The sequence below is a fragment of the Caretta caretta genome, chromosome 6, assembly GCF_965140235.1.
Source record: "Caretta caretta isolate rCarCar2 chromosome 6, rCarCar1.hap1, whole genome shotgun sequence".
NCBI classification, from domain to species: domain Eukaryota; kingdom Metazoa; phylum Chordata; order Testudines; family Cheloniidae; genus Caretta; species Caretta caretta.
This window is the reverse complement of record NC_134211.1, coordinates 8,575,508-8,591,190: the sequence shown is the minus strand read 5'-3', so window position 1 is coordinate 8,591,190 and position 15,683 is coordinate 8,575,508. Positions and strand designations below refer to the sequence as shown.

At 62.5% G+C, this 15,683-nt stretch overlaps 1 protein-coding gene across 3 annotated transcripts in view; it reads left to right on the top strand.

The window, feature by feature from the left end:
• SRCAP (Snf2 related CREBBP activator protein) overlaps nucleotides 1–15,022 on the top strand; it is a 31,312-nt gene extending 16,290 nt beyond the window's left edge. For 2 of the 3 annotated variants that reach the window (XM_048854405.2, XM_075130063.1), the window contains 18 exons: nucleotides 489–625; nucleotides 1,111–1,297; nucleotides 1,583–1,752; nucleotides 2,046–2,377; nucleotides 2,659–2,952; nucleotides 3,046–3,210; nucleotides 4,087–4,311; nucleotides 4,549–4,851; nucleotides 4,933–5,180; nucleotides 5,514–5,857; nucleotides 6,149–6,351; nucleotides 6,541–6,710; nucleotides 6,949–7,145; nucleotides 7,286–7,400; nucleotides 8,674–8,802; nucleotides 8,888–9,070; nucleotides 9,486–9,569; nucleotides 10,557–15,022. In XM_048854405.2, the coding sequence (XP_048710362.2) occupies nucleotides 489–625; nucleotides 1,111–1,297; nucleotides 1,583–1,752; nucleotides 2,046–2,377; nucleotides 2,659–2,952; nucleotides 3,046–3,210; nucleotides 4,087–4,311; nucleotides 4,549–4,851; nucleotides 4,933–5,180; nucleotides 5,514–5,857; nucleotides 6,149–6,351; nucleotides 6,541–6,710; nucleotides 6,949–7,145; nucleotides 7,286–7,400; nucleotides 8,674–8,802; nucleotides 8,888–9,070; nucleotides 9,486–9,569; nucleotides 10,557–13,883 (6,813 nt within the window). In that variant the 3' untranslated portion in view covers nucleotides 13,884–15,022. The remainder of the gene's footprint in view (nucleotides 1–488; nucleotides 626–1,110; nucleotides 1,298–1,582; nucleotides 1,753–2,045; nucleotides 2,378–2,658; nucleotides 2,953–3,045; nucleotides 3,211–4,086; nucleotides 4,312–4,548; nucleotides 4,852–4,932; nucleotides 5,181–5,513; nucleotides 5,858–6,148; nucleotides 6,352–6,540; nucleotides 6,711–6,948; nucleotides 7,146–7,285; nucleotides 7,401–8,673; nucleotides 8,803–8,887; nucleotides 9,071–9,485; nucleotides 9,570–10,556) is intronic. The other variant, XM_075130064.1, reaches the window with a different exon arrangement.
• The last annotated feature ends 661 nt before the right edge of the window (nucleotides 15,023–15,683 follow it).

Genomic DNA, 15,683 nt, shown 5'->3' with positions numbered 1-15,683 from the left:
GGGGAGCAAGGGCTGCTAGGAATCAGGCCTGGGGTGGGGTCTGCGAGGGATTGGGGTTGGGAGAGGGGATGGGTCAGGACCGGGACATAGGCAGTTTGATCTAGTGCTCGGAGCAGGGGTGACAGGCCTAGTGGTCAGAGGCCAGGCCAGGGGGCCAGAATTGGGAACCAGTCAGGAAGTCAGTAGGTTGCCCAGACAACTTTCTGTGCTTCCTCCTGGTTTAAATAGTACAGTTGGGGCAATCGGTGGGGGCCGGGCATCGTCCCCAAGCAGGATCCTCATAAGTGGTGCCTCTGGGAGGGGTCAGAGTTCTGCAAGCCTCATGACCCCTAGGGTGGGGGGGCTGCCCAGTGTTGGCCAGGGTGTGAGGGCAGACTTTCCCTGTTGGGCTGGGCTGGGCTGGGCATTCCCGCTGGTGATCAGGACAGCTGTGATGGTTGGGGGCGGGGCTGGCTTTCAGACTGATGGCTCTGCCCCACCCCTGGCAGGTGCTGCGGCCCTTCCTCCTGCGAAGGGTTAAGGTGGATGTGGAGAAGCAAATGCCAAAGAAATATGAGCACGTCATCAAGTGCCGGCTGTCCAAGCGCCAACGCTATCTCTATGATGACTTCATGGCCCAGGCCACGTGAGTGCAGAGGGCACAGGACGCTTGGGTTTATCCTGGCTCTTGGGTGCGTGGGGTGTCTAATGGGTTAGAGCAGTGGGGACTGGGAGCCAGCACGCCTGGGTTCTGTCCCCAGCTCTGGGAAGGACTGGGGCCAGATCCCAACTCGGGTCATTGCGTTCTGCCTCTCTAACTCCTGCCCATAGTGTCAGTTGGGTACAGAATCCACCTTTGCTGCTCTGTTGCACTGCTGTGTTAATCAGTCACTGCTCCCTGCCCCAGAGGTAGCTGCATTTCAGTATTGCCTGAGGGGTCCCTGTGCAGTGGCACGGTGTGGTTACCCGGCTGCTGCTGTGCTGCACCCCGGAAGCGGCCGCATCTCAGCGCTGGGTGGTCGATCCCAGGGTGGCATTGCTGGGTGGTTCTTACCCACCCGCCAGTCCAGAAATGCAGCATGTGGTGGCAGCAAGGAGCTCGAGCTGACTCTGCTCTTGCTTGCCTCTCAGCACCAAGGAGACTCTGGCCACAGGGCATTTCATGAGCGTCATCAACATCCTGATGCAGCTGCGGAAGGTCTGCAATCACCCCAACCTCTTCGACCCCCGGCCCATCCACTCGCCCTTCATCACCCAGGGCATCTGCTTCAGCACCGCCTCCCTCGTCCTGTGCGCCCTCAACCGGGACCCCTTTAAGGCAGGTGCCCCAGCCCTTCAAGGGGGGTGGGGGGTGGGACACAGGGCTCTAGGGGACTTCAGTTCCAGTCCAGCCCCAGGACAGGGGCTTGGCTGGCTCAGGGAGGGGGGCGGGAAGAGATGGGGCCTTTCTCTAGGGAGCCCTGGCTTGCTCAGGGGGAGGCAGGAATGGGACACAGGCCCTTTCACCTTCCTGCCTGCCCTTGTGTTGGTGTTGCTCCGGGGGGAAGTACTAGGAGCCATGGGAGGGCTGGTCCTCTCCTAACTGGGCCTGGCCCCTTTGCAGCATGTGGACATGGGCATTTTCGACCTCATCAACCTGGAGGGGCGCGTGTCCCGCTACGAGGCCGACACCTTCCTGCCTAAGTGGAAGGTGACAAGGAAGCTGATCGAGGAGATCGCTGAGTCCCCGGACCCCCCGCCCAGGCCCAAGCCTGTCAAGATGAAAGTGAACAGGTACCGCAGCCCCCCATGGGGATCTCAGCCGGAGGGAAGGGGGCTGCCATGGCCATGGGCTGGGGGGGATGGGGATCTCAGTGGGGGGAGGGGCTACCATTGCCCAGGACAGAGGAATCTTGGGGGCAGTGGAGGAGGCTTCCATAGCCAATGCCAGGGGTTTTGGGGGAGGGGGCTGCCATAGCGCAGAGCAGGGGGTTGGAGGGGAGTCCTGGATTTGTGGGGGGGTCGGCAGGGAGTGGCGAGTTCCCTTGTCCCCGCACTTTAACCCCATCTGTTCCCCCTCCCTGCAGGATGCTGCAGCCAGTGCCAAAGCCAGAGAACCGGACTGTGGTGCTGGTGAACAGCCCTCGCCCTGTGGCCCCCTTGCAGAGACCTATGGCTCCTGTGTTGCCAGAGGCCCTGGCCCCCATGCACCCCATGGGCCCAGTTCTCCCGGGGCCCGTTCAGCCTCCCCTGCTCCCTCACCCCATGGCCGTACCCATCTCGCTGCCCCTGCCCCTCCCACCATCCCCGGTGCCGGTGCCTCCCGCTGCCAGGCCGCAGGGCCCAACGCTAGTGCCTACGCTGAGCCAGAACAACGCCGCTGCCGCCGTGCTCCAGGCCCCGGTGTCCGCCCCGCAGGGTAAGGGCCCTGCCCAATGGGAGGGGTGGGGCGGGGCTGGGTCCCCACTGGGATCCCCTGCAGCAGGGCCCTTTCCTCTGCCCTCCTGGGGGGGTGTGGCCTGGATTTCCCTCCCCTCTCCTTTTTGGAGGGCAGGGCCAGGCCAGGTAACAGCTCCTTGGGCCCTGCCCCATCTTTCCCAGGGTGAAGGAGCTGGGCTGGTATCCCCCTGTCCCTTCCATGGGGGCGTGGCTAGGCTGGCTGACTCCTCCCCTCTAACCAGCCCCTCTTTCCTCTCACAGTCCTGCCTACACTGATGCCTGCGGCCCAGCTGGTCCCGAATGCCCCCCAGCCCCCTGTGCTGCCGGCCCCTGCCACCGCTGCTGCTGCTGCCTCCACCCTCAAGCCCGGCCTGGTGCCAGCCCCCGCCGTGCGGCTAGCCACCAACCCACTGAACCCGGGCGCCGTGGGGAGCATGATGAAGCCAGTGACAGTCCATTCCACCACTAGCACCCTGCCTGGCTACAACTTCCCGGCCACCAGCGCTGTGCAGCAGAGGCTGCTGCTCTCCCCGGACATGCAGGCCCGGCTGCCCTGTGAGTACAAGGGGCGCTGCAGGGAGTGGGGGGGAAGGCAGCAGGTGTCTGCCCCCTCCCCTCCTGGGAACTGACCCCGTCCCCTCTCTGCAGCGGGCGAGGTGGTGAGTATCGCACAGCTGGCCTCGCTGGCCAACCGGCCCCTGCAGAGCGCCCCAGGCAGCAAGCCCCTCACCTTCCAGATCCAAGGGAACAAGCTGACCCTGACGGGCACCCAGGTGCGGCAGGTCACCATGGCCCAGCCCCGACAGCTGCAAAGTAGGTAAACCCCTCCCTTCAAGTGGCCCCAGGCACCTCTGCTTCCCCTCTCCTCCTTCCATTCTGGTGAGGGATCTCTGTGTAACCAGCCCCAACGCCCTACCCCAGAGGTGGCTGCATCTCATCAGTCCCTGCACACTGTGTGATCCTCCCACTAAGAGCCCTCTCCCTGCCCCAAATCCTCGCTCCCCTGCTTCCACCATTGCTGTTCTCACTGTCTCTCCCTCAGCCCCCTGTGCCCTGGCTGCTTGGCTGGCTTATCTGCTTTCTCTCCTCTTCCCCTCCACTCAGCCAGAGCTCTGCTGGGGGCTGCTGAACACTCGTTCTTAGACCGGACGAGGCAGGGTGGAGGGAGGGGGCATGAGAGACTGCAGCACTTGGGGGAGGAGATGGAAGAGCCAGGGGGTCCCAGTGGGTGGAGTAAGAACGGATCTGGGGGAGTGGGGTCCTGGAGAACAGCCAAGGGGCACAGTGGGGAAGAGCAGGGAACCAACAGGCACCAGTGGGGTGGGGAGCCCTGGGGCGAGCAGAGCGGCGCTGGTGAGGTGGGGTGGGCAGCGGTGCACAGAGGAATGCCGGTGGGGTGGGGAGTGGGAACCGAGGGCCAGTGGTGGGCAGGCAGCGGAGGGGCACCATAAGGGAGTGTTGGGGCATGGCGGGGCAGACGGCCAGGGTGGGATCCCTCTAAGCTCCAGCCGTCTCTGCCCATGAGGCGCCTGTTGACCCGAGGGAGAGAGCAAAACTCCAAGCCTGACCCTGCTGTAAGGCCCCAGTGCCAGCCCGGCCGGGTCGCTGCAGGGGGGCGCACAGGGGACGGGGATGGGGTGGGCGTGCTCTGGTGGGGAAGCCCAGCTGTTCATGCTTTCTCCCCTGTAGGGAATGTAGTTCACCTGGTCTCTGCCGGGGGGCAGCACCACATCATCAGCCAGCCCGCCCAGGTGGCTCTCATCCAGGCCATGACCCAGCAGGGCGGACAGGCGCAGGGCGGGGTGCAGGCCATGTCAGGCCCCCAGCCCACCACCATCCTGCCCGCCCCAGCCTCTGCCACCACGGCAGCCACCACTTCAGCAGCCATCAGCGTCCCCATAGCTGCCACACAAGGTGAGTGTCAGTGGCCAGGGGGCAGATCAGGGCGAGCGGCAGGCCGGACTCCTGGGTTCTATCCCCAGTTCTGGGAGCGGGGCGGAGCTAGTGGGTTAGGGCAGAAGGGGCTGGGAATTAGGTTTTGTCCCAGCTCTGGGAAGGGAGTGGGGTCCCGTGGTTTGTGTGGGGGTCAAGCTGTGTGCTGTGAGGGGGAAGATGTCTGCCAGGCTCTAACCCTGCTTTCCTCCTCCCCAGTGCCCTCCTCCATGGTGAACAGCTCTGGTGTGGTGAAGATCGTAGTGCGGCAGGCCCCGCGGGACGGCCTGGTGCCTGCCCCAGCCCTACAGCAGCCTCCACGCCCGGCCACAGCCACCACCCTGCCGAGCCTGCCGGCTGCCCTGATGGCACAGCGAGCCCAGCTCCCCGTGGCACCCATGCCGCCCGTGCGGTTGCCCACTCAGCCACTGGTTCCGGTGCGGGCACCCACCCCACTGCAGGCCCTGGTGCGACCCATGATCCGAGTGGTGCAGACACAAGTGCCCAGCATGGAGCAGTCGGGTAAGCGGGTCATCTTTGCCTTCCTAGACGGGGCGTTGTGCCCTAGGACTCTCACTAACCCCGCTTGGCCTTTCTCTGCAGCTCCAGCACCGGCTCCACCTTCTCCTGCCACGGCGGCCCCTCTCCCCATCCCCCCTGCCACCACCATCGCTGCTGCTGTCTGCCCCGCACTGGCTCCGCGGCCCGCAGCCGCACCCAGCCCAGTGCCCAAGGAGGAACCCGAGACACTAATGCTACGCTCCACCACGCCCACCCCGCCTCCCCCGTCGCCACGGGCCCCACGGCACAGGCGGCAGCCCCCTCCCCCACCCCGGTCACCCTTCTATCTGGTGAGTGAATGTGCGGGGGGACTGGGCTTGGGGGAAAGAAGAGGGGGCAGATAGGGCAGGGAGGGGCTGGGATAGTCCATGGGGAGGAGGATCTCAGTGCAGTGGGGCAGGGATAGGACTGGACCAGGAGAGGGGGAGAAGAAGGATCTGGACCAGCTGGGATGGGGAGAGGATCTCGGAAGAGGTGGGAGCTGTGCTAGCCCGGACTGGCCCGGATGGAGGGGAGAGGATCTTGGGGGGTGGGGCTGGGATCTCAGAGGTAAGGCAGCTCGCGGGGGGGGGCGTCCCATCGCCAACACTGATGTCTGTCCACCTGTGTGGTCCCGGTGGCAGGAATCACTTGAAGAGAAGCGGAAGAAGCAGAAGGAGGAGCGCCTGGACCGGCTTTTCCGCCTCAACGAGCAGCACTGCAACCTGGCCCCCATCTATGGCACCGAGGTGCTGCGCCTCTGCACCCTCTTCCCACCCAGCCCCCCTCGGGAGCAGGAGGAGGTGGGGCAGGAAGTGGCACCAGAGCTGGATGGCTGGAGGGGGGCCAGCTACAGCCACTGCTACGTGGCGCAGGTGCATCGGGACCCCCAGCACCTAGAGATGTATTGGCAGCGGGCCACAGCCGTTGCCCAGGCCATCCTGACCCCCCAGCAGAGGGTTGAGCAGTTGGCAGACATCATTGAGAGGTAACGCCTCCCGGCGGTGTGGCTGGGCCCCTCAATGAGGAACGGGGATCTATGCAGCTGCCTTGGGGAGCTGGGGTTCGAACTTAGGAGTCCTGGCTCCCAGGCCCAACCTGCCCCATTCCAGGCCTGGGGCTGGAACCCAGCAGCCCTGACTCCCAGGCCCCTTCTCCACCCAACTGTAACCCACTCCCCTCCCAGAGCTGACAACCGTGGAGGCGCGTCCTCCGTCCCCCTGGCCTGCTGTTGTGCCCTGGCTGTTCGCACCCTCAGCCATGCCCGTTGTATCTGCAGGTTCATCTTTGCTATGCCTCCCGTGGAGGCGCCTGCCATCACCATTCACACCTCTCACCCGCCCCCGTCACTCCTGCTCCACCAGGCCATCTTCAAGGAGACGCTGCGGCGGGAGATCTCGCCCCATGCCAGCGGCCTGCATCGCATCGTCTGCAATATGCGCACCCAGTTCCCCGACCTGCGCCTCATCCAGTACGACTGCGGTATGTGGGTGGGCCGGGCAGTGGGGGTCATGGCTAGCTGGGCCCCTGGCCGATCCAGGGGAGGGGTGGGAAGCAGGGAGGCTGGGCAGAGACGCTCTGCTCGGGCAGGGGCTGAGGGAGAAGCCAGGCTCTTCGTGGTCCTTACTCCTGCCTGGCTCGCCTGGTCACCATCCCTGTTCCTTCCTGCAGGGAAGCTCCAGACCCTGGACCTGTTGCTGCGACAGCTGAAGGCCGGAGCGCACCGGGTCCTCATCTTCACCCAGATGACCCGCATGCTGGACGTGCTGGAGCAGTTCCTCAACTACCATGGGCACATCTACCTGCGCCTGGACGGCAGCACCCGCGTGGAGCAGAGACAGGTATCGCCGGCTGCCGCCTTGTTCTTGCACCCACGTGTCGTGGGGGTTCCCTCAGCAGCCAGGCTAGCGACTCCTCTGAGCCCGCAGGCCTCCTCTGCTATGCATCCACCTCACTCCTCTCCCAGAGCTGGGGACAGACCCCAGGAGTCCTGATTCCCAGCCCCGCAGCTGTAAACTCTAGACCCCACCAGCCCCATATCCTGTCTGCTACCCCTCACTGTGGCTTCCCCCTTGACAGGCGCTGATGGAGCGTTTCAACGCTGACAAGCGCATCTTCTGCTTCATCCTGTCGACACGCAGCGGAGGCGTGGGGGTGAACCTGACGGGTGCTGACACTGTGGTGTTCTACGACAGCGACTGGAACCCCACCATGGACGCCCAGGCCCAGGACCGCTGCCACCGCATCGGCCAGACCCGTGATGTTCACATCTACAGGTCAGCCATGCGCTGTGTCACCTGCTCTGACTCCTCCTGTCCAGCAGAGGGAGCCTGTGCAGTGCATGTCCCCTCCCCTCCCACTCTGTGTGGCTGACCCTGCCCCAGAGGGTAAGTTGCCTCTCTGCTTCCCCCTGCAGGCTGATCAGCGAACGGACAGTGGAGGAGAACATCCTGAAGAAGGCCAATCAGAAGAGGATGCTGGGAGACATGGCCATTGAGGGTGGGAACTTCACCACAGCTTACTTCAAACAGGTACCTGGCCCTGCTGCAGCAGTCACACTCCCTGCTGCATTGCATCCCTTGCTGACCAGCTAAGTCATGGGCTGAAAGCTGAAACTCCCTACTGGGACCCAGGATTAGTGATTCCCAGCACCCCCAACCTACCAGACCCAACTCCCATCCCAGAGCTGGGGAGAGAACCCAGGAGTCCTGACTCCCAGCACCCCCTGCTCTAACCCAAGAGACTCCACTTCCCTTCCAGAACAGAACATAAGAATGGCCATACTAGGTCAGACTAAAGGCTAGCCCAGTATCCCATCTTCCAACCGTGGCCAATGCCAGGTTCCCCAGAGGGAATGAATAGAACAGGTAATCATCAAGTGATCCATCCCCTGTCGCCCATTCCCAGCTTCTTGCAAACACAGGCTAGGGACACCATCCCTGTCCATCTTGGCTAATAGCCATTGATGGACCTGTCCTCCATGAACTTACCTAGTTCTTTTTTGAACCCTGTTATAGTCTTGGCCTTCACAACATCGTCTGGCAAGGAGTTCCACAGGTTGACTGTGCGTTGTGTGAAGAAATACTTCCTTTTGTTTGTTTTAAACCTGCTGCCTGTTAATTTCATTTGGTGACCCCTAGTTCTTGTGTTATGAGGAGTAAATAACACTTCCTTATTTACTTCCTCCACACCAGTCATGGTTTTATAGATCTCTGTCATATCCCCCCTTAGTCGTCTCTTTTCAAGCTGAAAAGTTCCAGTCTTATTAACCTCTCCACATACAGCAGCCCTAATCATTTTTATTGACCTTTTCCAATTCCAGTATATCTTTTTTGAGATGGGGCGACCACATCCGCACACAGTATTCAAGATGTGGGCGTACCAAGGATTTATATAGAGGCAATATGATATTTTCTGTCTTATTATCTATTTCTTTCTTAATGATTCCCAACGTTCTATTTGCTTTTTTGACTGCCGCTGCATACTGAGTGGATGTTTTCAGAGAATTATCCACAATGACTCCAAGATTTTTCTTGACTGGTAACAGCCAATTTAGACCCCATAATTTTATATGCGTAGTTGGGATTATGTTTTGCAACGTACATTACTTTGCATTTATCAACATTGAATTTGAGCTGGGGAGAGAACCCAGGAGTCCTGACCAAGCCCGATCTCCTTGATCCAATCCCAGAAATCTGGCTGAGTACATTGCTCTTGCTCTTACAAAGCCCCTCACTCAAGCAGGTCACTGCTCAGTATAACCCGGGGGTATCTATGCCTAACCTGGGTGTGTCTGCCCCTCAGCAAACCATCCGGGAACTCTTCGAAATGCCCTTGGACGAGCCGGCCAAGAAGGAAGGGGAGGTCCTCACCATGGCACAGGAGGACGAGGAGGATCCCATGGCCAACAAGCAGACCCAGATCCTGGAGCAGGTAAGCCCCACCCAGTCATGAGGAGGGTTGGGTTTCCCTCAGCTCCGCCTCCTCACCCACTGAGAGAAGTGTGTCTGGCCGGCAGGCGCTGTGCAAGGCCGAGGACCCTGAGGACATCCGAGCGGCCACACAGGCCAAGGCCGAGCAGGTGGCAGAGCTGGCCGAGTTCAACGAGAACATCCCCCTGGACGCAGACGAACGGCCCAGCAAGGAGGAGGAGGAGGAGATGTCCAAGGCGGAGCAGGAGATCGCCTCGCTCATGGAGCAGGTGCGGGGCAGGGGCAGGGGCAGATTGGCTAGAAAGAGATCCACCCTGCATCATGTTGCTCCCCTTGCTCCTACCCTGCAGCACAGCGAACCCTAGTGTATCTCAATTGGGGGAGCATTGTACCGTGGGAAGGGGGTGGGTGGCTGTGTCCTTGCTGCCACCTGCTGGAGGGAATGAGCCCTGCTCTCAGTGGTAGGTTCAGAATCTCCCTGCGCCCTGGGTGTAGCCAATCCTGTGGGCCCACCGTTTCAGGGCTCTTTTATGTGCAATAGGACCCAAAAGACCTGACTCCCAGCCCGCTGCTGCTCTACTCCAGTAGACCCCACTCCCCTCCCAGAGCTGGGGCTAGAACCCAGGAGTCCTGACTTCCCAAATCCCTCTGGTAACTCCTGTTCATCATCTCCTGCCCTCGCAGCTCACCCCCATTGAACGCTATGCCATGAACTTCCTGGAGGCCTCTCTGGAGGACATCAGCCGAGAGGAGCTGAAGCAGGCAGAGGTGAATGCAACCCCTTTAATCCCTTCATCGCTTGGGGCCAGGTGGGGGATCTCATCCTGGCTGGCCAGAGTAGCTTTGTCCACAGCCTTGGCTTCGGCAGCACCTCCAAACCTCAAGCGCGTGGCTCCCCCCATGCAACGCAGCTTCAGTGGTGTGGCCGCACAGCAACCATCTCTCAGGCTGTTGTGAGCCCCACTCCCCTGGGCTTATGACCTTTCATGGAGATGACAAACAGGCACCAGCTGGGTGCGGGATGGGGCCACAGGGCACTGAAGCACTGTGTAAACCCATCTGGTATCCTGTCCCCCATGCCGCCCCAGATCACCCCCAGGGGCCCATCTAGCCTGGTATCCAGTCCCCTCGCCCCAGATCACACCCAGGGGCCATCTAGCCCAGTATCTCATCCCCCTCATCGCCCCAGATCACACTCAGGGGCCCATCTAGCCTGATATCCAGTCCCCTCGCCCCAGATCACACCCAGGGGCCATCTAGCCCAGTATCTCATCCCCCTCATCGCCCCAGATCACACCCAGGGGCCATCTAGCCTGGTATCCTGTCCCCCTACTGCCCCAGATCACACCCAGGGGCCCATCTAGCCCTGTATCTGGTCCCCCCCCTGCTGCCCCAGATCACACCCAGGGGCCCATCTAGCCCAGTGTCCCATCCCTCTTGCCACCCGAGATCACACCCACAGGATTATCTAGCCCCCTGTATCCTGTCCAAGATCACGGCCATGGGACCATCGAGGCACAAACATCCCTCTCATATCCCGCCCTGGATGAGACCCATAGGACCCTCAAGTCCTGTACTCTGCCCCCTCCCTGCTGCCCCAGCTCAGACCCATGGGCCCATTTAGCCCAATATCCTGCCCTGGATCAAGCCAATGGGCCCATCTGGCCAAGTATCCCACCCCCTCCTTGTCCCCCTGGCCCAGACCAGATGCTCTGTGGTTGCCTGGCAGATGACCACTGTCTCTCTCCTTTACAGGAGCAGGTGGAGGCCGCCCGGAAGGACATAGACCAGGCCAAGGATGAGGTGGTGTTCAAGCTGCCCGATGACGAGGAGGAGGGTCGGCTCAGCGAGGAAGGCTACATCAAAAAGAGCAAGAAGGCCAAGGTGCCCAGCCGTGCAGGCCCAGAGCGCACTGGCACACGCATGAGTGAGCGACTGCGGGGCACTCGCCTCTCCCTGCGCGAGGCAGATGGAGTGGACACAGAGTCGCCCCAGGCCCGGCTCCCCAGCCTGCGCCACCTGCGGGGCCACCATGCCAGGCTGGAGGCCGAGGAGGCAGAAGACCACCTGTCCCTGGTGGCACAGCACACACGTGGCGCAGCCATCCGCAGGGACCTGGTGCGGGAGGAGATGCCAGTTCCGACCCGCAAGGCCGCGGCCAAGAGGGAGGAGTCGGGGACCAAGGTTCCAGGGGCTGGCGAGAGGGTGCTCCGGCCCATCCCTCACAGAACAGAGGCCCCCTTCATCGGGGAGAGGGTGCTCCGGACCTCCCCACAGAGACCTGAACCCCCTGCCACCGGAGACAAGGTGCTGCGAGGCACCCCCCAAAGAGCCGAGCCCTCAGCCACCATAGAGCGGGTGCTCCGAGCCATCCCTCAGAGAACAGACACCCCAGTCCCCGGGGACAGGGTGCTACGAGGCGCCCCGCAGCGAGCAGAGCCCTTGGCTGCCCTGGAGCGGGTGTTGCGGAGCGCCCCCCCGAGAACAGATGCTCCAGCTCCTGGGGACAGGGTGCCTCGACCAGCCCCACTCAGACCAGAGGCACCTCCTGCTGGGGAGCAGGACCTGAGACCTGAGGCACCAGGAGCTGGTGCGAAGCTCCTCCAGCCAAGACCTGAGGCAGCACCTGCCAGAGAGGAGACCCCCCAGCCAATGCTCCTAGCTGCTGAGATCTTGGGGGCACCGGCCCTGCTAGGGCATGACAGCACAGCACCCACAGGGGAGCTAGCCTCGAAGAAGCCCCCTGCTGAGCATGTGTTGAGGGTGGAACCTCCACCCACTTGGGAAAAGGTGCTGGGATCCATGGAGCTCACGACGGGGGCGAAGATGGGGAGCGCGGAGCCATCGTCTGCCTCAGAGAAATTTCCCCTACCAACCCCCTGCAACCTGGAGATCCCAGCCCCCGACAAGCCGGTGCCAAGCCCGGAGACGCCAGCCTCTGGGGAGGAGCCACCTGAAGAAGCCAAGGGATCTTTGGGCAAAGCTGAGGTAGCCGGAGAGCTGTCCCGATGCCCAGTGGAACTGGACAGTGTGGACGTGAAGAGGGGAGAGCCAGTCAGAGGTACCCTGGAGGTGCCGGAGAGCCAGGCACCCGATGGGCCCGCAGCAGAGCTCCCACCAGAGACGCGTGCCCACAACGCTGCTAGGACAGGGGTCGAACCGCCCGCTGCTGAGCCTTTCTCCACCACAGAGGACAAAGTGCCAGGAGAGGCGGAGCCCCAGCCAGCCTGGCCTCTCACGGGCTACCTGAACCAGCCCGTGGAGGCTGCCAACTCCCTGCCTCGACTGAAAACGCCACCCCCCAGCAAGGAGCACAACGGGCTAGAGCGGCCTTCCCCTCTCTCCAATAGCGTGGCCGAGCCCCAGCCCAGGGAGCTGGCGCAGGGTGCCACGGAGCCACTGGAGATGGCCACTGGTGGCAGCAGCAGCCTGAAGGTGGTGTCCAAGAGGGGGCTGGAGGACCGGGAAGACAAGCTCAAGCACCCAGACAGAGTGCGTGCAGCCAACACCGCCTCGCTGGGGATGGGGGAGATGCAGCCAGGGACGACCTCCTCCTCGGACAGCCCATCGCCGGCCAAAACACCGCGCCGACGCACCAGCGCTGACGTAGAGATCCGGCAGAACCACCAGGGCCAGGACGGCCCAGCTGCCAAGGTCTTGCGCAAGCTGCCAGGCCGCCTGGTTACTGTGGTGGAGGAGAAAGAGCTGATCCGACGCCGGCGCAACCGCATCCACAAGCTGGACACCACCGGCGGCACCGTGGTGAGCCCCAGCAGCAGTTCGGCCCACAGCATCTCCGAGCTGGAGTTGTCCCCCTCCAGCAAGGAGCTGCCGCTGCTCCGTGACCTGCCCGCCCGCCGCAGGATTGAGCTGGAGAGCCGGGCTGCCAAGGAGAGGGGAGATGAGGGATCTGGGCTGGAGCTGCCCCCCAGCCTGCCCCCGCCGCCCCTCAAGCGTAAACGGGGCCGGCCCCCCAAGAACAAGTCTCCAGAGCAGCCAAGCCAGGGGGAAGCACAGCCACCACCCAGCACCAATGTGCCCCGCATCAGGAAGCCAGAGATCAAGACTCCCGAGCCATCCTCACCCAAGACCCTGAAGCAGCCATGCAAGGGGGAGGCACGGCCACCGCCCGGCACCCTGAAGCCACGTGCCCAGAAGCTGGAGCCCAAGGCCCCTGAGCCAGTCTCACCCAGGAGCAAGACAGAGAGCAGTGAGAATGACTCCCCCCTGGAGAAGCGCCGGCGGGGCCGGCCCCCCAAGGCACACTGGGCCCCTGCCACTCCCAGCACTGAGTCACCCCCCAAGCGCAAGCGGGGCCGGCCCCCCAAGAACCCAGCTTCCCCCCGTGTGGAGACAGCAGCCCCCCGCCCTGGCTCAACTTCGGACCGCGACACCTCTGCCGAGAAGGAGCCGCCCCCACCTGGCCGCAAGAGGAGGTGGAGGAGGAAGGAAGAGCCTGGCCAGGCCCCCAGCGAGAGCTCGTCAGATGGCGAGGAGGCCCGGCCCCTCACCCGGCTGGCCCGTCTCCGGCAGGAAGAGAAGCTGGAGTCGGGCAGCGAGTGCTCGGCCCTGCTCCCATCCCAGAGCGCTGCCCCTAAGCCGGAGCCGGACGGCACCTCGTCAGGGGAGAGCAGCACCTCCGAGCAGACCCCAGCCCGCTCCACCCGCCAGCGCCCTGGCAGCTTGGTGCCACCGCTGGAGCAGGAGCACCAGAGGCGCAAGCGGGGGTGCTTGTCAGAGGGCGGCAAGTCCCCCGGGGCTGCCGGCTCATCGGAGGACGACGGGGGCGGCGAGTCGGAGTCATCAGCAGAGTTGAGCGGCGAGGAGGGCGAGCGGCGGCCCAAGCGCCGCCGCCGCCATGCAGGCCGAGCCACCGGCAGCAGGAGGCGGCCGTGCCCCCGAGGCAGTTCGGCCGACCGCATCCTGCGAAGCGCCGCTGCCACCCCAGCCGGCAACACCCGCTCAGCCACCGGCACCACGCCGGGGGGGGTGGCTGGAGCCCCCACCCCCTCGGCCACCGCTGCTCCTGCCGCCATGGTTACCTCCTCACTAAGTATCAGAGGCCGCAAGCCCAAAACGTGACCACAGCCTGGGAGATGCCAGAGTCACTTCCCCTTGGGATAGATCGGAGCTCGCCTCCCCACCCACCCCCATCCCGCCCTTCTCGGGCAGCAGTACAGCCGCTCTGGGCTTCCCACCTCTCTGCCATCCCCGTCTGGACTGTTAAACCACTACTTGAACGCGGGAGGGGCTGGTGGCACGGCTGTCCGGTTCGCTTGGCTCTGGGCACAAGCTAACCCAGCTGCAAGTCTCAGCAGCCTGGGGTGACCCTGCTGCTCCGGCCCTGGGGCAGACACGTCCTGTGAGGGAACAGGGCTCTGCTCCTTGCCATCTTAGAGCAGGCAGGGTGCCAACCAAGGCGGGTGGTGTACGCGGCTCCTCCTGGTTCCAGGCATGGGATTAGCCCAAGGCCCTGGCTGGATTGGCCCAGGCGTTTCACAACCTTTTTTATTTCTATCCTCTTGCCCAATCCAGGGCTGGTTCAGATTCCCCCCTCCTGCCCCCCCAATGGAGGGAGCTCCCCCCCGCTTTCTAAAAACTCACCCGTTCTTTTTAACTAGCTTGGGTTGGTTTTTAACTGACGCGACCAAATTCGTGGCCTCCCACTCCCGCCTGGGGTTCTTCTCGATTTCCTTCCTGCTCTTCCATGCTGGAGCCAGGTTGTCAGGCTGGGGCAGCCAAATCTGGCCGCTGGGGACAGACTGGAACGCGGGGTGCAGCGGCCCCCCAACACACACAGGAGAAATTGTCCTCTTTTTAATTATGTACATTTCAGACTCACAGCTCCAAGGACTCTTGGGGCTCTGATTGGTTGGACACCCCCCCCCCCGACACACAAGCCCCCCACCTTTCTCTGTATGTACAGCCCTTGTTGTAAAATAGGTTCTTTTGAACATAATCTATGCAAAGGTTATTTTGTATAGGGGAGCACACCATTCCCCCCTCCACGGCAGGACTGGGGGCGGCAGCCGTTCTCTGGGGTTGTGGGGGGGAGCGTGTGGTTGGGAAGCAGGGGGTGTAGGGACTGGGGGGGGGGTGTTCCCATGGAGCTGTCTTTCCTACTGAAGCATGTTCAGAACGTGTACAGAGGTCCGATGTAATCTTTCTTCAGAATAATGCTATGAATAAAGTGTTTAAAAAAAAGAAAAACCGACAGCACAGCCCCGGCCTCTGCAGTGTGGTTTGTGCCTCCTGCACCCTCCTGTCTCCCGTCCACTCTCTCAGCCTTCCCTCGCGGCTATGATTGCCATGCTGCAGTGGAAGGTCTGAACATGCTCACACACGGGGGTCGTGCCATTTCAAGGGGCTTGGGCACTGGTGGCACGTCAGTGTCTCCCCTCCCCCGGTTCTCTGTGGCTCAGAAGAGAACGGAAATGCTTTGGGCTAACTAAAGCCATTGGGCTCAACATGGGGAACGGGGTGTGCTCTACAGCGGCTCAGAGCAGATGCTCTGTGGGGCTCCTTCTGGACTTGGAATCCGTAAAACAGCCCCGTCTGCAGCATCCCAGGCCACGATTCCAGGGTTGAAGCCTGTATCTCGTGGCCAAGCTAGAGCATCTCTTTAAGAAGGGACGTAGGGACGGCCGGACTGGCTCGGAGCCAGTGGCCATCTAGCCCAGTATCCCATCTGGCAGCGCCCAGTACTAGCCACTTAAGAGGAAGGTGTGAGAACCTCCCAATAGCAGATGTAGGATAATCTGACCCTGCTTTAGGTTTGCACCCTGAGATCAAAGAATTAAAGATCAGTTCAGGCTCAACCAGAGGAGAAGTAATATCCCCACCAGTATTAGCATGAGCTGCGCTAACTCTGGCTGTTCGCGT